Raw genomic sequence first — 26,328 nt, forward strand, 5'->3', positions numbered from 1 at the left:
AAAGCCTGGAACCAGATTAGAACTTCCTCAAAACTCAGGACCATGGAGGGAGTTAGAACCTATGTTTTGGCTTGAGCCTTTGGTTGTTCTCCTCAACAGTTTTAATAGCATTCATAAAATGAGACCGAGGCTAATCTACTGTCCTGCCCTTCCTCTAACTGGCCTCCACAAAAGGTAGAAGACAATTAAGGAGCAGCAAGATCTATTAGTTTGCAAGAGGACAGAACAGAGAATAGCGCTATTAAACTGATTATCTGTATTAGAGTAGCACCTGTGCAAGCCCCGGCTGAGGAGATCAGGGTCCTATTGTATTAGGCATTGCTTATATGCCGAGTGCTTCATTTACTGCAAGACAGCAAAAATGGGGAAAGCACATTAGTAACCAACTAAAAAAATTCTGGAATGATAGACAAATGGAGTTGGACTAGGAATTGTAATGCAGCTACATAAGAGACAAGTGCATGGTGCATGCATGTGCGCACACACAGTGGAAGGAGCGAGTGGAATTACTTCTTTCCACATGCAAAGTACAATTGTAAAGAGGCTGAATTCACTCAAGTTTTATATTTAAAGAGTCACTAATCTAAAGTCAACACAAACAAGGATTAGGAAAATATGAGCTGAGAAATGCTATTAAATTTGCATACAGTGGAGAAAGAATGGTCTGAAGAGCTGTGGCTATGTAATAAATAAAAATGAAATGGGTAATGCCTTGTTAGTATAAAATTCAAGTTTTTAAGCAAAAAAAGAACACATTAACAGAGGTCAGACAGACCTAAATCAGAGAACCAGTCACAGGAGGCATGTAAAAGTGAGGATTCCACAACATTTAGAGTTTTTCCCCCTATGTATTTTTTTTTCCTGAACTTCAGTCATTATGGTCTTAAACAAGCATATTAGAAAGTTACAACTTAAATATTCTTTGTAACTTTAACTTTACTTTCTAATTAAGATGAGGCAGAAGTTAAAAAATGAATGATTACCTGATCTATTATGTTGACAAATTACAATTGCTGGAAGGAAAGCCGAACTGCTAGTTCTGTACTTGCTCTTAATATCTCCAGCTTCAATTTAAGTTTGGAAAATAGCAACTGACAAGTGTAGTCCTTTGTTTTCATGGAACATCGAGAGATCAAAACAATTTAAAAAGCTACTTTTAAATTTTCAATGACCTATCCAGGAATTTCTTCAGGGTAAACACGGTCTTATGAGAGAATTCCATTTGCTTACCTCATTGCCATGAACCATTAGATGATGTGTTGTAACTAAGGCTTTGAAAACCACCACCCAGCTACTATTTGTTGCTCGCTCAAAAAGAGTATCAGCCATTTGAGGAATATTAACATTGGTCTCATTGGTTGCCTGGATCAAATCTATTTAAAAAAAAAAAAAAAAAAAAGGAAAACGGTTACAGTAAGTACAGAAAAGACAAACAGCATCTGGTAGACTAGATTAGAGTAAGTTCCAATGAGACTGTGATAACAGATAATATATTGAAACACAAGAGTCCAAAGACATTTATCATAGTATCTATCCTCAAGGCTGTGAGAGTGTACTGGCCATCCCAACCCAACATTTATTCTTAAAGAAGTTACACAATTCAATTTGACGTTATCAAAAGCTCCTTTGGAGTTAAAGACACGTTTTGGTCTTATATGAAGTAGGTGAGAGGATAGGACCAACTATTGTTGGTTATCTAGTAATGCAGGCTCTAAGGATAAGTCTACGCTGCAAGTAAAAACCTGTAGTTGGCCCATACCAGCTGACTCACACATAGGGTGCTGACTTTTATTGGTACCAATGGGTGCTCGACCCCCGCTCCTCTGCCCCCGGCCCCGCCCTGACTCGACCCCTGCCCCTCCCCCTCCCATTCCAATCCCTTCCCCAAAGTCCCTTCCCCCCCCCCCCCCCGTCTCTGCCCCTATTCCAACTCCTTCCCCAAATCCCAGCCCCACCTTTTCCCCTGAGTGCGCCACATTCCCACTCCTCCCCCATCCCTCCCGGAGCTTGCTAGAACTGTTTGGCAACAGTGAGTGCTGGGAGGTAGGTGGAGGAGCGGGGACGCAGCATGCTCAGGGGAGGAGGTGGAGGCTGAGGAGGAGGTGGTGAGGTGAGGCGGGGCGGGGAGCTTGGCTGCTGGTGGGTGCAGAGCACCCACTAATTTTTCCCTGTGGGTGCTTCAGCCCTGGAGCACCCACGAAGTCAGCGCACATGGAGACACAGGGCTCAGGCTAAGGGGTTGTTTAATTGTATTGTAGGTGTTCGGGCTCAGGCTGGCGGGAGAGTGACAGAGCCCAGGCTCCCGCCTGAGCCTGAATGTCTATATCACAATTAGCCCGAGTCCTGTGAGCCTGAGTCAGCTAGCACGGGCCAGCCATAGGTGTCTAACTGCAGTGTAGCCCAACCCTAAGAGTCATGCCAGCATGCCTTTGCAGATCTCATCAGGATACCAAAGGCGTATCAGCCAGAACAACATTTTAATGGTCACATTCTCTGTAATAGACTTATAATACCATGTCACTTGAGAATCATAAGTGAACCCATGCACTCTGCTTACATAGGCCAGAGAAAGCTTGATATCTTGATATCTGTTATTGAAGAATTTAACTTTTATTTTCAACAGAGGAGTTTCTAGTTCTTGTTGTAAAGCTATCCTTCAAAATGTTCACTGCTGCAGTTACGTCTTCCAGCGTCTCCATAGCTTTGGACAGCAACAAAAGTGATAAGGATCTCAATTTTTTGTAAGCCCGTTTCTTAACTTATGAAAGCTTTGACCAGCAGTTACATACATTGAGTTAATTATGGATGCAAAGCAAACCCTCAAAACCCAGAGGCTTTGGGGTGGAGTGAGGGTGGGGGAAGAAGACTATTGTGACAGGGTTGGACCAGATGGCTATAGGAGAGTAATAGAAGGCAGATATATTAGCCCCAGGCTAAGTAGGTCCCTTTTCCCTGGGTAAGGTAACAGGGAAGGTTCCAGAACAATCAGGAACCTTCTGGAGACAATTAAGACAGGCTGATTAGAACACCTGCAGCCAATCAACAAGCTGCTAGAATCAATTAAGGCAGGCTAATCAGGGCCCCTGGGTTTTAAAAAGGAGCTCACTTCAGTTTGTGGTATGCGTGTGAGGAGCTGGGAGCAAGAGGCACTAGGAGCTGAGAGTGAGAATGCGGACTGTTGGAGGACTGAGGTGTACAAGCATTATCAGACACCAGGAGGAAGGTCCTATGGTGAGGATAAAGAAGGTGTTGGGAGGAGGCCATGGGAAAGTAGCCTAGGGAGTTGTAGCTGTTGCACAGCTGTTCCAGGAGGCACTCTAGACAGCTGCATTCCACAGGGCCCTGGGCTGGAACCCGGAGTAGAGGGCGGGCCCGGGTTCCCCCCAAATCCTCCCAACTCCTGGTCAGACACAGGAAGAGTCGACCTGGACTGTGAATTCAGAAAAAAACGGCCAAGCTGAGGGCTGCCGTGAAGCTCCAAGGTGAGCAAATTCACTAATAAGCGCAAGACCCACCAAGGTACAGCAGGAACTTTGTCACACTATATAGAAATATCTGGGTCTGGGGAAGAGAAGGAAAAAAAATATGGTTGTGGGATTCTATATCAGATACCAAAGTTAGTCTGGTCCAAGGAGAACACGTACAAGGAATTCGAGAACTCTTCCCAGCCACAAGAGATGGGATAGGTTTATTTTCCACTAGGGCATTACTGGTAGACCTAGCCCTCCCCAGATCCATCTGTTGCATTAAGGCAGATATCTGACAGACAATGTTTTGAAATCTTAAATGGAAAAAAAAAAAAAAAAGAAGATTACAAAAAGTTCAACCAACCAGTCTCAGAAATAGGTTTAGCACTACAGCCATAATAAGAACACAAATGGGGCAAATAGTCAATTCTAAAATACCCTCAGTATTAGTAGAACCTTGCCTTGGATGCAGCTGATGGCAGTAGGCCCAAGAAACTAAACCTTCAAACACCAGAAGCAGGACCAGGAAAACCTGTACTGAAGTAATGTGACCAAAAATTCAGTGCTGTCAGTTGCTTTGAATTTGGAAGCAACACTTGTGCCCATGCAGAGGTCCACTGACGTGAGTGAAAAGCCACACAGCACTTAGAGTTCAAGCATGCAGATCTTAATGGGCCTAAGTTTAGTCCTAACTAGTGACAGGAAAAGGGATGATAGAGCAGAATATGAGAGTTGACAGATCATGATTACTTAGGTTTATCATGTACACAAAAAACTCGCAGTTTCAGAACTAGAAACATTAAAGAGATTTTGATTTATTACTCTAGATGGCAACACCACTGTTTAGAACCTTACATACCTGGTTTTATTTCTTCTTCGAGATGCATCCAAACATTCTACATGTTAACTGCTCTCAGTGTGAGCCCAGCATTTTTTTGACCCATAGTCCAGGACCCTGCCACCCTCTACAGAGGATCAGCTTACAGCAGAAGTGAAGACTTACCCTCCCATCTTCTCTCAGAACTGTGTCAGTGTGGGTAATAACAGTTATAGTGCTCTGCACCTCAGGATCAGACCCTCTATCCTGCAGCTATTCCTCACCCACAATTTGTAAGGAGCACCAATAAATTGCATCAATGATTGCAGTAGTTCAGTCTTCATATCCATTAAACCCCAATTATGTTTGATTAGCTGACATGGCTATTTAGGTCACATTACAGTTGATTTCTAAAGTGATACAGTACTAATGACCTTCAGTATGTGTTAAAAGAACACAGCATTCCGAAATTTAGACTGCTATTAAATCTAGTTCTGCATGGAACACAGTTTTAATTTACACAAGAGTGACATTTGAGGTGTTAGCACAACCACTAAAGAGCACACTTACATGTTCATAAATACATATACTACTGTGCCTGATGTAATACAGGCATTGTTTAATTGTAATGAAAGAGGTGCTGGGGCTCAAGCAAATTTTTTACATTTATAACTGATGTGGAAACCCTAGAGGTGCCAGGGCTCAGCCCTGGCACAAATTAAGCCCTGACTACAGGAAGTGAGAGACTTTTGAACGTCAGTACAACACATAAGGCCAATTTCCCAGTAATCTGACAGCAACTGTGAGCCCTGGATTATACCAGCCTTCCCTGGTTGATTCTGGAATTATGAACATTAAGGATGTTTGAACCTGAATGTTACCCATATTTAAATGGATTTGTTAAAGGAAACCTAGGACCCAAATTCAGAGGAGGGTTTACGATTGTGCTAAATGAAGGGGGGAGTAAGCTACCTTTTCTGGACACCCAGCCAGCCAGCTATAAAATCCCTGTTAGTAGCTGTTCTTTACTTGCTTTACCTGGAAAGGGTTAAAAAGCCTATAGGTAAAAGGAAGGGAGTGGGCACCTGACCAAAAGAGCCAATGGAAAGGCTAGAACTTTTTAAAATTGAAACAAAAAACTCTCCTTTTCTCTGTCTGGGCTGTTCTCCCGGAGATCAGGGACAGGGGAGGAACTATACTATAAGAGCTTGTGCCAGGTATGAAAAAAAAATCAAATCATACCTAGAAACTACTCATTTGAAACCCCAAATATGTAGGAGATCAGGAAATATCTAGGAAGACACGATTAGGTTTATCTCTTATTTCTGTAAGGCTTGTGGACTCCTCTGTGCTAACCCCCAAATGCTTTTGTTTTGCTTGTAACTATTAAGCTGGATCTGAAACAAAAACAAAAAACAAAAAAAAAAACCCAACCATTTCTTGATGCTTATTATATTTGCTCTTTTAAAATCTAGCAATAGCCTAAGTTCCAGATGTATTTTCTTTTTGTTTTTAATAAAATTATCTTTTTTTAGAAAACAGAATTGGGTTTGTGTGTGTCTTAAGAGGTTTGTGCACATGTTGTTGAATTAGCTGGGGGCAACAGCTGATTTCCTTTGTTTTTCTCTCTCAGCTCTTCCCTGGAGGGGGTGGTGAAAGGGCTTGAGAGTACCCCAAGTGTGCCTTCCTGGGTTCCAAAAGGGATTTTTTGCACTTGGATGGGTAGATGCTGCCACCACCCAAGGTCAGAGAAAATCTGTAACCTTGGGAGTTTAATACAAGCTTGGAGTGGCCAGTATTAATTTTTAGAATCCTTGCAAGAATCCTTTTAGAATCCTGCACTCAAAGTGCCAGAGTGGGGAATCAGCCTTGACAGCCATCTTCTAAGAAATACAGTACACAAGAGTGATCTGGAAGATGGTATCCAAAAGCAAATGAAACCACAAGAAACTTGCCTATAAAGGTTTATGAATAATGTGCTCATATAAGTCACTAGCAGGGACAGCTCTACTGTTTTTGCCGCCCCAAGCGGTGGAAAACAAAACAAAAATCACCCCAAAACTGTCGCCGCTGAATTGCCGCCCGGGACGGCAAAAGGGAGAAGCCGCCGCCGAACTGCCACCGCATATGGCAAAAGGGAGAAGCTGCTGCCGAATTGCCGCTGCTGCAGAAACACTGCCGCCCGTTTCTGATTGCCATCCCAAGCACCTGCTTGGAACGCTGGTGCCTAGAGCCGGCCCTGGTCACTAGGAGAGGGAAACCAAAGTAACCTATAGCTCAGCTATTACCAGAACACGTGGGTCATGTTTACAACTGTTTCACCTCCAAAGAAAGCAAGAACTGGGAAGTGTGGAACTAGTGGTTTATGGTGTGATAAATACTCTTATCCTGCTGCTACCTCCCAAAGAGCATCTTTACGTCCAGGCTTAAAAGAGGTTCAGTGGACAATAATGACTTAAAATACTTTCTAAATTTACAGTATATTAAAATGTAGTGTTTTAGTATCACCTCTTTAATTGATCTTTGCTAAAAGTGGTGCGCCTAAAGGGCAAAATACACACTAGTAATTAGATAATACGGCAACATCAGTGCTACAGCCCAATTAGCCTCAGGAAAACCTCCACAAAGATGCTGCCATTTCACCCACTCCTACACATTACACCAAGGTAGTGTGGCAGCAGTTTATGCTCTCAGAAAGCTCTAATACATACTTTCCACTTGATGTATTTTTGTTGTTCAATCAGGTTGACATTTGTCTATTCACAACACTATAGTAATACATTAAGGGTGGAGTTTATTCACTTAGTGAAAACCCTAAAAGCAAAAAAAGTCTGGAGCAGCTTTGTTTACACACTACCCAATTCAGCTAATTTTTCCATCAGCCTAACACACTTATGACCATCCTTAAGCATAAGTATAGCAAGCAAACACTTGGTAGCCTGTGCCACATGCAAGGTATACAACTCAGAACCAACCCTACCTCAGCAGTGAAACTGAAAAGCATGAGGGATGGGGGAAAAGGAAAACAATTCAGGACCTGATTCATCCGCTTCATCCCCACAAATCATAAAGCAAGGCATCAGGAGTCAGTGCAACAGATATCAGCAGGATAGAGGGCAGAGAGAGCATGTAAAAGATGGACATCATGTAAGTTTGTAAACACCTAGGGAAAAAAAGCCTATATAAGTAACCCAGAGAATAATAATTGAAGACAATGACATGATGCCATGACACAGGGAAGGTGGCTAAAGGCAATTGTTTTTGCCTGTCAGATTTTCTAGTTCCTGTGTTTACTCCTCAGTATGTACATTTTAATCTGAAACTCCCTTCAAGTCACGGGAATGAAAGACAGAAGCATTCAACTGATTCAACAACACTCTACAGTTTGTTCTACATGACATCTTTCATCTGCTGAAAGGGCAAAGCCAAGTAGAGTAATAAGGCTAAGTTTTGAATTGAATTTATGAAGTCTCAGTAGTTTAAATACAGGCAGGCACATAAATAAGAAATTAAGCCTGGGACAAGAAACAGACCTGAAGAAGTGCACAAATGCAAGTAAGTTATTAAAGAGGCAATACTAGAGAAAATTTTACCACTCATCAAGAACCAATACATATGGGAATAAAAAGAAACCTGCCATTTGGGAGTAGCTAAAGAATATGATCAAGACAGAAAGACAGCCTTATTGGGGTCTGGAATTATCTACATGGGGAAGAGATTTCTGATATATGAATCCTCTAATCTAGTGGGCAAAAGGGTTAAGATCAATGACTGGAAACTTGAAGATGGATAAATTCAAACCAGAAATAAGGTGAAAATTAAGAGTCAGGATAATTAGCCATAGCTTACCTAGTGATGTGGCAGTGAACCATCACAAAAAAAAATCTCTAATTTTAATATGAAGACTTCAAGACTATATGGTCTGCTCAACTGGAAGTTATGCCTGGTTTCAATACAGGATGAAGAAAATCAATTAAATGAAGAAACAGTAAGCGATTAAGGAACACCAGAAGATGACAGGTTTCAGAGTAGCAGCCATGTTAGTCTGTATTTGCAAAAGAAAAGGAGTAGTTGTGGCACCTTAGAGACTAACATTTATTTGAGCATAAGCTTTCGTGAGCTACAGCTCACTTCATCGGATGCATTCAGTGGAAAATACAGTGGGGAGATTTATATACATAGAGAATGTGAAACAATGGGTGTTACCATACACATTGTAACGAGAGTGATCACTTAAGATGAGCTATTACCAGCAGGAGCGCGGGGGGGAGGGACCTTTTGCAGTGATAATCAAGGTGGGCCATTTCCAGCAGTTGACAAGAATGTCTGAGGAACAGTGGGGGGGGGGGGGAGAGGGGGAAAAATAAACATGGGGAAATAGTTTTACTTTGTGTAATGACCCATCCACTCCCCGTCTCTATTCAAGCCTAAGTTAATTGTATCCAGTTTGCAAATTAATTCCAATTCAGCAGTCTCTTGTTAGAGTCTGTTTTTGAAGTTTTTTGTTGAAGTATTGCCACTTTTAGGACTGTAATTGAGTGACCAGAGAGATTGAAGTGAAGTGTTCTCCAACTGGTTTTTGAACGTTATTCTTGATGTCTGATTTGCGTCCATTTTTTTTTTTTACGTAGAAACTGTCCAGTTTGACCAATGTACATGGCAGAGGGCCACTGCTGGCACATGATGGCATATATCACATTGGTAGATGTGCAGGTGAACGAGCCTCTGATATTGTGGCTGATGTGATTAGGCCCTACGATGGTGTCCCCTGAATAGATATGTGGGCACAGTTGGCAACGGGCTTTGTTGCAAGGATAGGCTCCTGGGTTAGTGGTTCTGTTGTGGGTGTGTGGTTGCTTGTGGGTATTTGCTTCAGGTTGGGGGGCTGTCTGTAAGCAAGGGCTGGCCTGTCGCCCAAGATCTGAGAGAGTGGTGGCTGAACTTTGTGACTCACCCATAACTATTTCACATTTGGCGACAATGTATACCTTCAAATCAGCGGCAGTCCTATGGGTACCCGCATGGCCCCACAGTATGCCAACATTTTTATGGACGACTTAGAAAAACACTTCCTCAGCTCTCGTCCCCTAATGCCCCTACTCTACTTGCGCTACATGGATGACATCTTCATCATCTGGACCCATGAAAAAGAAGCCCTTGAGGAATTCCACCACGATTTCAACAGTTTCAATCCCACCATCAACCTCAACCAGGACCAATCCACACAAGAGATCCACTTCCTGGATACTATGGTGCTAATAAGCGATAATCACATAACCACCACCCTATACCGGAAACCTACTGACTGCTATTCCTACCTACATGCCTCCAGCTTTCACCCAGACCAAACCACACGATCCATTGTCAACAGCCAAGCTCTACGATACAACCCCGTTTGCTCCAACACCTCAGACGGAGGCGAACACCTACAAGATGTCTATCAAGCATTTACAACTACAATACCCACCTGCTGAAGTGAAGAAACAGATTGATAGAGCCAGAAGAGTTCCCAGAAGTCACCTACTACAGGACAGGCCCAACAAAGAAAATAACAGAACGCCACTAGCCATCACCTTCAGCCCTCAACTAAAACCCCTCCAACTCATCATCAAGGATCTACAACCTATCCTGAAGGACGACCCATCACTCTCAGATCTTGGGAGACAGGCCAGTCCTTGCTTTCAGACAATCCCCCAACCTGAAGCAAATACTCAAATTTAAATTGGATTTTTTTGATAAAATGCTTTGAGGGAAAAAAGCCAATTAAGATACATCTTTGAGCTATAATGTCTCATTATAGAATAGGGATTATAAATTCTAGTTCTATAGTAGACAGTATATTCATATAATGTTTAAAAAAAAGTTTTGTAAAGGAGTTCCAATAGTTCATGGATTATGGACCCAATCTTATGGGGTTCCAAGGGCTTCTGTATAGATTATTTAGATTAATCTTTTTTTCCTACCCAATGTGACTCAGTGCTCAGTCTAGAAGATACCACCAGAGATGCTTAGTTTTGAAGTTCTCAAACTGTGGATTTGGGTCTCCAGAGATAACAGGCTTGTTGACAGCAAAAATATTTTTAAATAAATAAAATAAATAAATAAATAGAGGTGAGAAATAACAGACCTCAACCCTATTATCCCTCTGCAAATTTGTGTACACAGAGTCAGTCCCTTACCTCTCTCTAAAAGTGCAAAGTTTCAAAAAGTTAAATGTACAGAAGATGGTTGGGGGAGGAATAGCTCTGGACAAGGAGAAGAAGTCTGGAGATAAATGTGAGAAGGGAGGGACAGGCAGTAGAAACCAAAGTGAAACTGTTTGAGCAGCATAGTCCAGAAGTCTTGAGGTCTTTCTGAGTGTAGCTTCCATTGATTTGAGATCTACCATACCATTCTCTCACTAGAAGGGAAAACGTATAACGGCAGCAGGCCATAAAAAAGACCCCATTTGGGAATATTTTAATGAAGTTCCTCTACCTGTGGGTAAGACAGGCATGTGTGCAAAATGCAAAACACAGTGCAACCAAGAAATGCAAGGCCTGGTTGCCAGCATAAAACAACATCATGAGAAGTGTTCTTCTTGGGAGCAAGCTGCATTGAAGAGGATAAAAGGAACATGCAGGATCTTCAGGTTGGTCAACTTTTTTTTTATTTCATACTTCTTTCTTAAGGACTGTCTCTCTTCCTTCTGGACTACTCTTGAATTCTCATGTTGGAGCAAAAAAATATAGTTGTTACTCTATGGTACTAGCATTTTAAATGTAGGATTCTGAAGACTATTCACCTTCAAGATCACCATAATTTTCTACAGTTTCAGTTATCTGCCAAGGATAGTGTTTCAGTCACATAATGTATGTCACCTGTAGCAAAAAGAAAAAAAGCTCCATCATCCAGAACCAACCATAGATACGTTTGTGATAAGAACCAGCAGATTACAAAAAGAGGTAATTGATGAAAAAATTGCCCAGATTGTTTATGCAACAAATGCTCCTTTCGGTATGACTGAGAACCCACACTTCATTAACATGGTTCAGTCATTCAGACCAGGATACAGTCCATCCAGCAGAGCAGATGTTGCAGGCAAATTGCTGGATAAAGTGTACGAAAGAGAAATTGAGCAGGGTGCAAAAGATCTAGAGGGTAAAATTGTTAATCTGATTCTTGATGGGTGGAACAATGTCCACAATGATCCTGTTATATGTGCTTCTGTGACAGCAGAAGAAGGGAATGTCTTCCTTACAGAAACAATTGATACACCAAGAAATGCACACACATTTACTTGAATACTTACAAGTAGCAGCAGTAACAGCTATAACTGAAAAAAAAAAAAATCAACTGTCTAGTACGCAGCTTGGTCACAGACAATGCTGCAAATGGATCCAAGATGAAGCCAAATTCAGAAGAGAGTCCCAAGTTAACATACGGTTGCAGTGCTCATTTGATGCACCTCCTAGCCAGACATCAATGTTGCTGAAATTGCAAAATACTTCCGTAACAACCACTTTGCAGCAGCTGCTCTGAAAAAAGTGGAAGGAACCAAGCTAACTCTCCCACCAGACATGCAATGGAACTCAGGAGTGGACTGTTTTGAGCACTGTATCAAGAACTGGCCTAATCTGATGACAGGGTGAACAAAATCATGAAAAAAATAGATGGCCCTGCCACAGCCAAAGTTCTCAACATTGGGCTTAAGAGACATGTTGTACACATGCTGAGTACCCTGAAGCCTATTTCTGTAGCCTTGAACAAAATGCAGGGAAATAGCTGTTTTATTGCTGATGTTTAAATTTGAAAGGAACCGAGTGAGATCTTAAAAAGAGAAATATGCAATGACAGAGTTAAATTACAAGCATTAAAAAAACCGAATGGGACAAGCACTATCTCCAGCTCATTTTCTTCCAAATATTCTCAATACTAGGGTCAAACCTTAACTGCTGAAGGAGTCGGCTAGGACATGGACATCCAGCAATCATCCCTCCATAATGCCAACTATAATCAACTTCAGAGCTAAGCGTGAACCATTCAAGAAATATATGCTTGCTGATGTTTTAAATAAAGTCACACCAGTGAACTGGTGGAAGTCACTTAAGCACTTGGATTCAGAGACTGTTGAAGTGATAATCTCACTTTTAACAGCAGTAGCTTCGTCTGCTGGTATAGAAAGACTATTTTCTTCCTTTGTACTAATTCATTCCAAATTGAGAAATCGTTTGGGACCTGAAAAAACAGGAAAGCTTGTTTTTCTTTTCCAGATTATGAACAAACAGAAAAATGATGGTGAAAACAACTGAGTTAGCTGCAGAAGCCAATATTTTAAGTTTCTCATGTTGGCCTGGCTGACAGGCGATTTAAGGTGGTGGTGGTGGTTTTTTTTTTTAACTATTTTTTTAAAAAATTGAATTTTAAGCATATTAATTTAGTTAGTATTAAAATATTATATGTTTGCTGTTGAAGAAAAAATCCGGAATACATAATGTTGTTGTTTTAGTTAAATAAAACAATTTATGTGTCTGTCTGGTGATGTTCTCCTCCTAATACAGCATGGCAAGAAAATCTTCCAAATATTAATGATTAACCTGTTGAATGGGAGATAGATATTTATGAAGTCATCGGGAGGTGAACTGCTTCAATTACCTTTGGTAAATGAAATAACCAATCACTGATTTTCTGATATAGCTGTAAAACTAATCTGAAAAGTTTTCAGAATAAATCACTTAAAAATGTATAGTGTGTACCTTCTAAAAATGAAACCTACATCTATCTCTGAGTTGTGAAGAATATGTATTACGGTTAAAACAACCAACAAAAATGCACTTTTATGTAGAAATCCATAATTAAATCAAGTCTTCCTGACTAGTGATTTAAAATCAAATAGATTTAAATCAAATCCACCCTGATCAAAACCAGGATGTCAACTACATTTTTTTTTATTTAAAAAAAATGGCTGACTAAGTGAATTAGTTCAAGTCAAACTGGAGGTTTGGAATTTCTTTAAATCAACTATGCAATTATCTACAATTTGCATCCTAAACAAAGCAGGGGAGAGGGGAAATGTATAGGGAAAAGGCTTCAGTCCTAGTTGGATGAATAATTATTCCTAACCTTTTTTTGAGGTGAACAGATATCCTACAGGGAATGGAAAAAGGGATTGCTTAAAGAAAGCTACATTTTGGAGATTAGAAAATGTAGAAATAAGTCAGAATTGCCAAAAGTCAAACTGAATTAGTTCTTGCTAAGGAAATTAAAACAAGAGATTTGTTAGTTTTATAAATAAAGAATAAGATTGGATTACTCTGCAGTGTGGATGGGAGGAGATTCGAGATGATCAAGGTATGGCTCAATTAAATTCTTTGCGTATTTTCCCCCAAATAAGGATTATAATATGGAACATGTGCATGAAAGCAGAGAAGAGCTACTAGAATGCTCAAGGGAATAGAGTGCTTATCTTATGCAAGGAGACTGGATGAACTTGGCTTGTTAAACTCACAAAAAGAAGACAGAGGGGATAGGATTACCTCCCTGATGTACAGAGACCAAACACCACGTAGGATGAAGAGCTAATAAAAGCTAAAGGACAATGTTGCCACAAGAACAAATGAGTATAAACATGCCATGACCAAATTAGAAGATTTAGAAGAGTGATGTTATGGAACAGCCTCCCAATAGAAGTTGAGGGGGCAAACAATTGAATTAGTTTCAAGAGGTAGACAAGTTTTATGAGTGTGATTGTATGACAGGGTTGCTTATGATGGTTGGACCCCTTTTGGTTTATGTCTTATGCTCCTAAAGCTTATGTTTCAGGACTTCAGCTAGTTACCTGGAGGTGCCAGGAAAGAATTCTACAAACCGCCCACCCCATTCCTCCTGCATCTCACCGATGTATTCAGGGTTTTTGGTCTCCTTCCTCTGAAACATCTGAGATGTCCTCTGTATTAATGCCTCTAGCTGTGGCCTGGAATATTATACAGAAGTTCTGGATAACCGTGAAGACTGGAGAGACAGAAACTGGATGTAATTGTCTAGTATAGAGTGGAAGATCATCCACTTAGAATCTAATAATGAGAATTTCTGTTACAAGCTAGGGGGCTCATCAGTTGCAAGTGACTGAAGAGGAGAAAGGCCTGGGTGCATGGACTGATCATAGGATGACTGAACCACCAATATAATGTAGCTGTGAAAGAGGCAAATATGATCTGAGGCTGAATCAGGCAAGTATTAATGCCATTGTACAAGGCACTGGTAAGATTTTCATTTGGAATACTGTGTACAGTATTGTCACCCATGTTCAAGGAAGATCAATTCAAAGTTGCTCACATGCTCAGGGTCTAGCTGATCACCATATATGGGATCAGGAAGGAATTTTCCCCCCCAGATCAGATTGGCAGTGACCTGGGGTATTTTTCCCACTTTCCTCTGCAGCATGGAGTGGGGTTGCTTGCCAGGATTATCTGGATCTCTCTGCACTTAGTCAACTGGTGCACTTTGATCCCTCCTATTCTCTGCCTGGGGCCAAGAAGTCTAGTCTCCTGTAGGCTGTGTTACTTGGTTTAATTTTGGCTACTGCATTTAGTGTGAAGATGCTGGGTGATGTTGGTGGCCCACGATATATAGGTCAGGTTAGATGGTGTAGTGGTCCCTTCTAGCCTTAAACTCTGAGTAATTTAAGCTTGCCTACCAGCATGAGTACAGTCATTTGTAACACTGAACCTCTTTAAATCAAAATGATATTTTTAAAAGCCACCAAGAACTCGATCTTCCTCAACTTTAGAGGCAGAGTTGGCAGAGCCATCTCTAGTAGAAGATGCTGAACTTTCCATTTTAAGATCCCATTTTCAGTTGCTTTGCTGAGCCATGTGTCAACTATTTAAGCTATTTTCTATGCCTGGTGTCCAGCTTAGTCTGAAGTTTGGGTTTTTGTTAAGAACTTTTCCGCAAAACAACTCATATGTTTCCTACAAGGTTTGGTAAAAACTAGGACTGTCAGCGATTAAAAAAAATTAATTGTAATTACCTGCATGATTAATTGCACTGTTTAAAAATGTAGAAAAAATCCAAAAATATTTGAATATATGGTATTCTACTGTTTAATATATTGATTTCAATTACACCACAGAATATAAAGTGAGCACTGTACACTTCATATTATTTTTATTTCAAATATTTGCACTGTAAAAATAGTATTTTTCAATTCACCTCATAAAACTACTGTAGTGCAATCTCTTTATAATGAAAGTTGAACTTACAAATGTAGAATTATGTACAAAAAAAATAACTGCATTCAAAAATAAAACAATGAAAAACTTTGGAACCTACAAGTCCACTCAGTCCTACTTCAGCCCATCGCTCAGACAAACAAGTTTGGTTACAATTTGGAGGAGCTAATGCTGCCCACGTCTTGTTTACAATGTCACCTGAAAGTGAGAACTGGTGTTTGCTGGCTACAACAGTGCCATGCATCAGAAGATATTTACGTGCCAGATGCGCTAAAGATTCGTATGTTCCTTCATGCTTAAACCACCGTTCCAGAAGACAGGTCCATGCTGATGACAGGTTCGGCTTGATAATGATCCAAAGCAGAACGGACCGACACATGCTCATTTTAATCATCTGAGTCAGATGCCACCAGCAGAAGGTTGATTTTCTTTTTTGGAGGTTCGGATTCCGTAGTTACCACATCGAAGCGTTGCTCTTTTAAGACTTCTGAAAGTATGTTCCACACTGCCTCCTGGTCAGATTTTGTAAGGCACTTTAGATTCTTAGATCTTGGATTGAGTGCTGAAGCGATCTTTAGAAATCTCACTTTGGTACCTTCTTTACGTTTTGTCAAATCTGCAGTGAAACAACATGCTGGGTCATCATCTGAGACCGTTATAACATGAAATATATGGCAGAACGCGGGTAAAACACAGAGCAGGAGACATACATTTATCCCTCAAGAAGTTCAGTCACAAACTTAATTAACATTTTTTTTAAAATGAGCATCATCAGCATGGAAGCATGTCCCCTGGAATGGTGGCCAAAGCATGAAGGGGCATACGAATATTTAGCATATCTGACAAGTAAATACCTTGCAACTCCAGCTACAAATGTGCCATGTGAACATGTTCCTACTCTCCGGTGACATTGTAAATAAGAAGCAGTCAGCAGCATCTCCCGTAAATGTAAACAAACTTGTTTGTCTAAGCAATTGGCTGAAAAAGAAATAGGACTGAGTGGACTTGTAGGTTCCAAAGCTTTACAATATTTTGTTTTTGAGTGAAGTTATTTAACAACACACTCTACAATACTTGTATGAGGTGAATTGAAAGATACTATTTCTTTTATCATTTTACAGTGCAAATATTTGTAATATAAAGTGAGTACTGTACACTTCGTATTCCGTGTTGTAATTGAAATCAATATATTTGAAAATGTAGAAAAACATCCAAAAATATTATTTCAATTGGTATTCTATTTAACAGTGCGATTAATCACAATTAATTTTTTTAATTGCAGTTAATTTTTTTGAATTAATTGCGTGAGTTAACTGCGATTAAATTGACAGCCCTAGTAAAAACAGATCTTTCTGAATGCTGAAAAATTCTTAGTGTTTTGTTGAAGAGCTCTAGCATGTCCATGTTCTAGACTACAGCCTTGAAAAAGTTAGCAAAGGGGTCCCCTTTTGCTGCATGGTGAAAATCTCCCCAAATTTGGCCAAGTTAGAAGACTTGGGGAAGAGAAGAGGGGAGAGACTCCCAACAGTTGCATATGTTAGATATAGACTTCTTAAAGATTCTCTGAAGATTCCATCTTCACTGAGGATGCTGTAGCCCAGGGCTGCATGGGTTGAGCAAAAAACTTTCCCTGCAATTGCTCCTCTGGGCTGTTAGGCTTGCCAACCCTGCAGGATTGGCCTGGAGTCTCCAAGAATTAAAAAAGGATTAATCTTTTAATTAAAATATTGTCATGTGATGAAATTCTCCAGGAATACATCTAACCAAAATTGGCAACCCTAGCTGTGTGGTGCCAGGCTCTAGAACAGAAAGCAACCAGACTTCTCTCCTGAAATTTCAGTGTTCCTCCTACTAGCACCCTGGCAGAGTGAAGGAGGGGGAAAAAAAAACCCCAAAACTGTCATTCTCAAGACTGAATCCCAACATATCCTAATTGCCTGCTCTGAAACAATATCATTTTGGGGAAGGAAGGAAGAGAACACAAACCTGAGTCTTTACAGCATTTTAAAGTATGTGGTCCCAGATTAGATTAAGCTGGCTTGTAATTCTAAAATTACAAGCAACATGTAAACACCACACTGTGCAATTATTAGATTTGGAAGCACTGGCTGTTGGGAGTGTGAAAGGACAGGAAACAGGAAGGAGGGGGAGGAGTTGAAGAGGCTGAGGGAGAGCTACTGAGGGTGCAGCAGCAGCTTGGAAAAAAGACGTTTCAACTTTATTTTTTAAAGTCCTGTTGAAGTTTGTTAGTACCTTGCCTGGCTATGACAACATTTTGGCGACGAGGATGGATCTTCTGCCTCTGAACCCACCTGCACCCTTTGTAGAAAGCCCAGGTGAGCCTCAAATTGCTTTTGCTTCCTGGATTCATGTGTTTGAGACTTATCTGCTTGCAATCAGTGCTACAGAGATTTCTGAAGTAAGAAAGCGTGCTCTGCTAATCCACTGCCTTGGAGCAGAAAGGCAGAGTATATTTTACACTCTTCCCCTGCAGATGATAAATATGAGACTGCACTCACTGCATTAAAGAGCTACAGATTTCATCAGTGTGAGCAGAAACCAGGCAAGACTATAATGCAGTATATTGCTTCTCTGAGGAGTCTGATTGTAACTTGTGACTTTGGGAATATGCCAGATGAGATGATCAAAGACCAGCTGATTGAGAAAACCATCCTGCTTCATGTAAGAGAACCTTGACTTCTAGAACCACAACTTACCCTAGAAAAAGCAATAACCATTGCTACCCAGATTGAGTCAGCTACAGCTGAAGCCAAAATAATGAGCATGGATACAGGAGGCACAGTCCAGGCTGTGACTCCTTTGTAGAAAAATTCACTACCGCTGCAGACAATTACAAGAAGAAAACTAATGAAAAACACCAAATCAGCAAATTCAAAATACAGTAAAAGCATGCTTTTACTGTGGATCCCCACAACACCTTGCAAGCTACACAGGATGTCCGGCAAAAGTAGCTCAGTGTAATCATTGCAAAAAGATTGGGCATTTTGCTAAAGTATGTCGCAGCAGCCAGTTCAATCAACAGGTGCATGCAGTTACAATACCAGATGTAACTGTGCTGAGCGTGGACAGAATCACTACTGTATACATTCCAGAACAAATAAAGTGCCAGTCAACGTTTCCACCATACCCTCAGGCAATTCACACTCTATTCAGCTAATGTTGGACACTGGCTCAGCAGTATCTATACTACCCGATTCCATCTATTTGGATTACTTTAAAGATGTGCCTCTTACTGAACCCAAGCTTCACTCGGTGTGCTATTTGAAAAACCATATTCCAGTACGTGGCTGCCTGCCAGCATTAGTTACTTTTGGTGATTGCTGTGTAACTGCAGAGTTCTACATTGTCCACAAAGGCACTCCTAATCTTGGCAGAGATTTATTGGCTGCTTTAAATCTCAGGGTAGTTAATGGACAAATTGATCTTCCTCAGCAAAGCACTCTTGCGGTACACACACCAGTTTCAGCTGGAACCCAAACACCAGGTTGAGGAGAAACTCGGCTGTGCTTATGAGTTTCTGCATAAAGTTATAATGCAGAATAATGTGATGCCTGTATGACAGAAATTACGGCGCTTACCATTTTCAGTCAGGAAAGCTGTTTCAGAGAGAGAGAAAAAAAAAAAAACAACTTAGAAAACTTGTTCAAGAGGACATTATTGAAGAGATTAACTCCTCAGAATGGGTTTCACCTATAGTAGTGACGCAGAAGTGTGGAGGCATTCACCTTGTGAGGACTTAAGGGAGCCAAATAAAGCTCTTGTGATTGACAGCCATCCTCTTCCTCACACAGAAGACGTATTTGCAGAACTCCGTGGAGCAAAGATGTTTTCTACTCTTGATTTGCAGAGCGCACACCACCAGGTTATGTTGAATGAAGACAGCAGAGACCTCACAGCATTTAGGACATATGAGGGACTATTCCATTTCAATAGTGTTCCATACAGTCTCACATCAGCCCCAAGTGCCTTCCAAAAAATGTCATTTATTTTGAAGAATCAACATGGAGTTCAGTGCTATTTGGATGATATTTTCATGTTTAGAAATACTTCAGAGGAGCATGACAATAACCTGCAGTCTGTACTAAACTGCATCAGCAAAGCAGGCCTCAAGCTCAATAGGTCCAAATGCAAATTTAGACAAAGTGATCTCTTTCTGGGGCATACAATTTCACAGGCTGGACTAAAACCTGATCCAGCTCATCTCCTGGCAATTTCAAATGCTCCAACAGATTTGCAAACCTTACGTTCCTTCTTGGGTCTTACCTCCTGGTATGCAAAATTCATTCCCAATTATGCTTCTGTAATTGAACCGTTATGAGAATTACCATGGGGAAGTTCAACCTGAGTGCGGACAACGGACGCACAAGCTAGTTTTGAAACGGTGAAAGACTTGATTGTACATAGTCCAGTACTTGCATGATTCACTCCTGCATTGTCCACAATTGTAGCTACTGATACTTCTGATTATGGACTTGGGGCTGTCCTCACACAATTTCATGAGGACAGAGAGGACTGTTGCATTTGCTTCAAGGACACTAAGTAATGCTGAGAGAAAATATTCTACAGTCGAAAAAGAAGCACTTGCTTGTGTCTGGGCTACTGAAAAATGGAGAACTTACCTGTTGGGCCTCACGTTCAAGTTGCGCACAGACCGCAGCCCTTTGACAATGAAAGGACTGGGAAGAGCAGGATATTGTATTGCTAGATGGTCTACAAGACTACTCTCTTTCAATTATGAACTGGAATATAAGCCTGGAAACCAAAATGTGGTAGCTGATTGCCTCTCTCACCTGCCTTTGCCTTCACCAGATGGTCCACCGGAGGATGAGGATGCAGTAGTTACTCTTATCACAAGCACTCTTACTGCAGTTACAAGAGAACAATTTCAAGCTGCTTGTTCAGTGTGTCCAATTCAACAGAAACTACAGGAATTTCTGACAAAGATGGCCCAGTAACCCTAGAAACTTTGACCCAGTTTTGCTGCCTTATTTTAGGGTTTGGGATGAACTTTCTTTGCTCGACAGCTATTTGTGCCACAAGAATTACAGTCAAAATTCATACACCTGGCACACAATACTCATCAAGGAATTGTCAGAACCAAAACAATGACTACGGGATCTGTATTGGTGGCCAGGGATGGACTTTCAAACTGAAGCATCATAAAATCCTGTGTCACTTGCCAAATGCACGATAAGACAGCAGTGACATGTACCCCTCCATTACAGACTGTTCCTCTTCCTGAATCTGCATGGGAGAAAGTAGCGATTGACATTGTAGGACCCTTTGATACTGCTCCAATTGACTCTCATTATGCCATCACCTTAACAGACTATTTCAGTAAATGGCCTGAGGTAGCGTTTACATCACAAATCTCTTCTGCTACAATAATTAAGTACTCTCTTCAGTTTTTAGCAGGGAAGGTAACGCCAAAGAACTGGTTTCAGATAATGGTAGTGAAATTACTTCCCTGGAGTTTGAAACTCTTCTAGCAGAGAGGAACATTTTCCCCAGAAGGTCATCCCTATACTACCCTCAAGCCAATGGGGAAATCGAACGGTTTAACAGAAGTTTGAAAGAGTTTGCAAACAGCTAAACTGGAATGGTGATTGTGGATAACCTTCACTACTGATTTCTTGCAAGAATACTGGGCTACACAACATGCCACAATGCAAAGATCACCCGCAAAGTTACTACATGGGAAACAGAGGAATACTAAACTGAACATTGCTGGATTGTTAAAGGCGTGACCTGAGGCCCCAACCAAGGATGATGTGAGAAAAATAGCTGAACAGAACCAAGCAAAGTATAAGGCTTTCACAGACAAGCCGTGGGGTACTAAGGAACCAAAGTTTCAGTGTGGTTCCTTTGTTAGGATACGAAAACCTGGAATTTTACACAAAGGGGACCATAAATTCACAGCTCCTCTTGAAATCAGAGGATATTATACCTATCGACTTTCTGATGGGTGGGTACGGAATGCTTATCTTGCACCTGCCTATGCACCAAGAGGAGATTATGCCAACACCCAGTCTGCATTGGACAACTTCACCGTAACATCAACACAACAAGACATTGCACTGGAACCAGGGCTTGAGAGACAGCCTGTCAGACCCAGACAACCATCTGTCTGGACTAGAGACTATGCTATGTAGTATCTATAGTGTTTTTAGTGTAATATTGCTGCCAACAGTATAGTGCCTTGTTTCTTATTTGTTCCTGTGGTTAGAACAACGTTTATTGTAATTGGGAGAGTTTCTTAAGAGAAGAGGGAATGTGGTGTTTAGATGTTGCTTGTAATTATTAGAATTGGAAGCACTGGCTGCTGGGAGTTTGAAAGGACAGTGGGGAGTTTGAAAGGAGTGGGGAGGAGTTGAAGAGGCTGAGGGAGAGCTACTGAGGGTGCAGCAGCAGCTTGGGAAAAAAAAAAAAAAAAAAAAAAAAGTTTCCACTTTATTTTTTAAAGTCCTGTTGAAGTTTGTTAGTACCTTGCCTGGCTGCTACAACATACAGTAATGTCAGGACATCGATACCAGGAAGATGTAAAGTGGTTCAGATGCCTTAGCTTAACGCATTTGGATTTATTTTTAGAGAAACTTTAGCAGAGTTCCCCCAATTTTTAATGCTCGATTTTGAGAGGATTACAAAACCTCTGTAAAATCTTTTTAGCCTTAGTTTATAGATACTCTCAAACCTTCACTACATTTTCTGGGAATATATGATGTAACCTCTTCAATGTACCATTAAATGTCTATGAATTGGGGGGGAGAAGAAGGAGAGGGAAAGAGAAATCCGTAGTTCTCACTTGAATCTTAATGGAAGAGCCTCAAACTTTTCAAATAATTCTTCACTTAAAAAAAAAAAAAAAAAAAGTCATGCATAGGTTACATTTAGCAAAGTTAAAAACTGTTTTATCAAAATGAATAGTCATACTCCCATCAGCTGAAGTTATTTCTAAATGGTGTCACTGTGACAGAAGGAGCTCAACCAAACACCCTTTCACAGCTAAATTTGTACGTTGCAATTCTATTGGTTTTAGTGAGTCAGATTGAAGGCAACTCTACACATGACCAAAATTGTTAAGAGATCATTTGTACTCAGATGGAAGATTGATTGGCTCCAACCATCACTGGCTGGCATTGTTAGAGAGCCAGGCGGTCTGCAAAGGGCAATCTGGAATGGGGAGAGGCTAGCACCACAGATTCTTGTCTTGGTATCTTGCGACAGTGCTGGAGGAATTTTTAAAAACACATATAGCCCTGGCCTCCTGAACGAGCCCCCCAACAGCCTTCTTCCCCCAGTCCCCTCTCAAATCATATCTATGGCCTGCCCCCTCTCTGAAACGCTTTCAGCTCATCACCCTGGGCCCTCCCTACCACAGGACCCTCCCACTGTTCTCTCCTCCCATTCACCATGCCTAATAATATCCCACCCCCAAAATATCTGCCCAATCCCTACCCCACTAAATGGGCTAGTAGGCTATGAAGTTTTACATTGTTTTGTTTTTGAATGCAGTTAAGTAACAAAAAAAAATCTACACCTGTAAGTTGCACTTTCAGGATAAAGATATTACACTACGGTACTTAGTATTTTTAAATTCACCACATAAATTTCTTTTGTTTATATTATTTTTATTACAAATATATACACTATGCACTTTATATTCTGTGTTGTAATTGATAAAAATATTTGAAAAATGTAGAAAAACATCCAAAAATGTTCAATTACCATTGGTATTCTATTGCTTTTAATAGTGGGATTAAAACTGATCAATCATGATTAATTGTTTTGAGTTAATCATGTGAGTTAACTGTGATTAAAATTCACAGCCCTACTAAAAAGCTTATTAATTGCTCTGTGTTAGAAGAAACAGTGTTATGGTAAGTCTAGATTCAGCTACAGTGTAACAGCTAGAAGCAGATACCAACTCTGAGCTCTACCAGTTTCCTTAAAAAACCTTTTAAAAAAAAAAGTAGTTTTAAGCATGCGATTCCCAATTCTTAGGCTACACAGAGATGCAATCCAACTGAAATGCTCAAAGCAGACCACGAGGAGAGATTTTCCAAGGGCAGAGGGAAATTTGTGTTGGCCAAATAACAGAGTAGTATACTGTCAGAACAAACTTGAGATGTCCACTGAAGAAACACTGTGGTACTGTACTGAATATATAAAGCAATAATCAGTCAGTCAAAAGGGATAAGCCAAAAGAGATACACAAAGACAAAACGGGCTGGAAAAAAAATAGATACTGATCTCGTCCAAAAGTAACTTCATCTATGGCTGATATTAACTGAAACAGTAACATTGACAAGAGCTATTGTTTTTGTGCTTATTAATATTGTGATAGGACATTGAAAGAATACTGAAAGGGAAGTGTAAGATTGTTATTTCGAGGCTGGTCTCAGACACAGAATTGGAATGAATGTAGATGTGTTTTGAAGCAGAGTTAAGTCTGAAACGTCTCAACTAAAGAAAGCCAAAGGGGGGTGGGGGTCCACACACACACACAAAAACCTAAAAACACTTCATTACCGCCCCTCCCACAACTTCATCTTGCAACAAAAAAGCTTACTTATGCAGGAGCTGGATTTCAATTTCTGTGTAATCAAACACATTCGATAGAGAGGACTTAGCATTGGACAGCAGAAGGACATTTTCCACACTGATGTGTATTGGACGTAACAGAGGTGATTGAATACTGCATGGTTAACCAGGGTATTAAATGAGAGTCAATAAGCAAGAAGGATTCATTGTATGAACTTAATTTTATGCATCACTAATTAGCCATTTGTGAAATAGAGCCAGCAAATCTACTTAAATCATGTTAACTGTAGAAGGGTTAACCAAAACAAACATTGTTTCCAGTTCAGTTTAACATGGGTCTTGCTGTTTCATGAGAAGATATGGTTTTGGTTTTCCTCTTTGATACTAAATGAGACTGAACTTGGGATTTTGCTTTTTCTGGACCTTTATATATTAAAAAGGGTCCTGAATAGTTTTCTTCCAAAGAGTCTACTTGCTGCCTCATTACTCTTTTTTCAGAGGGTGGGGCTAACCTCGTCTAACCTTTCCTAGTTTTGCTAGAAGACGCCTAGAGGTATGCGCTCTCACACATTAAACAAAGTGTCTTGTCTTTAAAGTCTTTATTAGTCACTGAAGTCTACTACTGTTAAAAATGTTTAACCAAAAAAAAAAAAAAAAAAATTAAAAAAATCTCCCCTCGATAGCATAACTCAGTTTTCCCTCAAATGTTGTGATGACAGCATTGTTTTTGAAAGTTTACTCCAAATACTGTCTGTCCTGAAAGATTATTCCTATACACTTTGGGAAGACTTAATGCTCCTATGATCGCAAGGCCTCCTCTACATGGGAAAGTTATCCCAACATTAGTATATCTGCTTAAATTCACACCGTAGCTAATGTAAATCCCTGTTTGGACACTTATTCCAGAGTAAGTGGCTCTTGCAGTTTTGCTTAAAACTCCTCCTGACAAATTGAACTGAAAAAAGCCTCTTATTCTCGGAATAGGAGCGTCCATATAGGGAATTATACTAGTATGACCCAAATCTGTTTAGCTACACCAATACAGTTATACCAGGATAAATTATAAGACTTTCCCATGCAGCCTAGTTTTTAAGCAAATAGGACATGATGCTTTTGAAAAATTTTATCCCAAGACTTCTGATGTATAAAGGCCATCTGACAACTTCTTCTCTTTCTTAATACAAGAAAAGGGAGGTGGGAGCACTTCCTTTGCAGGTTACATTTAACATAAATGTCTCTTATTAAGATATCCACAGAACATCTTCTTACACATGAAAATTGATGCAGCTGAGCTAAAATTGAGGGTAAAGGGAAAAAAGCCAACACATTAATAGTCTAAGAAATAAAGACAGTTCTTTTCCAGTCTTACACTCTGCCTAGCCAACTCATCTTTGCCATCTTGAGCAATTCTGAACTTTTAGCAATTTGAAGTTTGGCAGAGAGAGAGTCCTGGGGTCAGAGAGGTGCCTTTTGATATCCCCATGAGAATCCATCCAGATTTGGAATCACACAAGAAATTGCCATCTGCACATGTGGATTAGAACTTGAACAAGTGGTACCTTCACTCTCTGGGAATTTTATCTACAACATACATACCCTTCGCCAAACTTCTTGCCTGCCCTCCTGTCAGGTTTCCCTCCCCACTCTGAACTCTAGGGTACAGATGTGGGGACCTGCATGAAAGACCCCCTAAGCTTATTTCTACCAGCTTAGGTTAAAAACTCCTTAAGGCACAAATTCTCCCTTGTACCTTGGATTAGGTAATGCTGCCACCACCACCAAGTGATTTAGACAAACTCAGTGAAAGGATCACTTGGAGTTCCTACTCCTTTCTAATATCCTCCCAAGCTCCACACCCCCTTTCCTGGGGAGGCTTGAGAACAAACAAGATGAACACAGACCAACCTTGGGGTTCTTTTTAGGACACTTAAAAAAACCACTCGAATCAGATTCTAAAAGAAACAGAACTTTATTAGAAAGAAAAAAGGTAAAAAGCACCTCTGTAAAATTAGAAGGGAAGATAATCTTACAGGGCAATCAGATTCAAAAACAGAGGATTTCCCTCTGGGCCAAACTTTAAAGTTACAAAAAGAAAACCAGGAATACACCTTCCTCTCAGCACAGAGAAAAATCACAAGCCAAAACAAAAATAAGCTAATGCATTCCCTTGCTAGTACTTACTAATTCTAATGGAGTTGGATTGCTTGCTTCCTTGATCTGTGTCCAGCAAGCACACAGAACAGACTAACCAAAATCTCCCCCCCCCCGG

General features: G+C 40.5%; 1 protein-coding gene across 36 annotated transcripts in view; it reads right to left on the minus strand.

The window, feature by feature from the left end:
- Nucleotides 1-26,328, minus strand: part of SNAP91 (synaptosome associated protein 91) — a 134,394-nt gene that overhangs the window by 91,957 nt on the left and 16,109 nt on the right. For all 36 annotated transcript variants that reach the window (XM_043542606.1, XM_043542604.1, XM_043542598.1 and 33 more), the window contains exon 3: nt 1,231-1,373. In XM_043542606.1, the coding sequence (XP_043398541.1) occupies nt 1,231-1,373 (143 nt within the window). The remainder of the gene's footprint in view (nt 1-1,230; nt 1,374-26,328) is intronic.

The sequence above is a fragment of the Chelonia mydas genome, chromosome 3 (genome assembly GCF_015237465.2).
Source record: "Chelonia mydas isolate rCheMyd1 chromosome 3, rCheMyd1.pri.v2, whole genome shotgun sequence".
Lineage (NCBI taxonomy): Eukaryota > Metazoa > Chordata > Testudines > Cheloniidae > Chelonia > Chelonia mydas.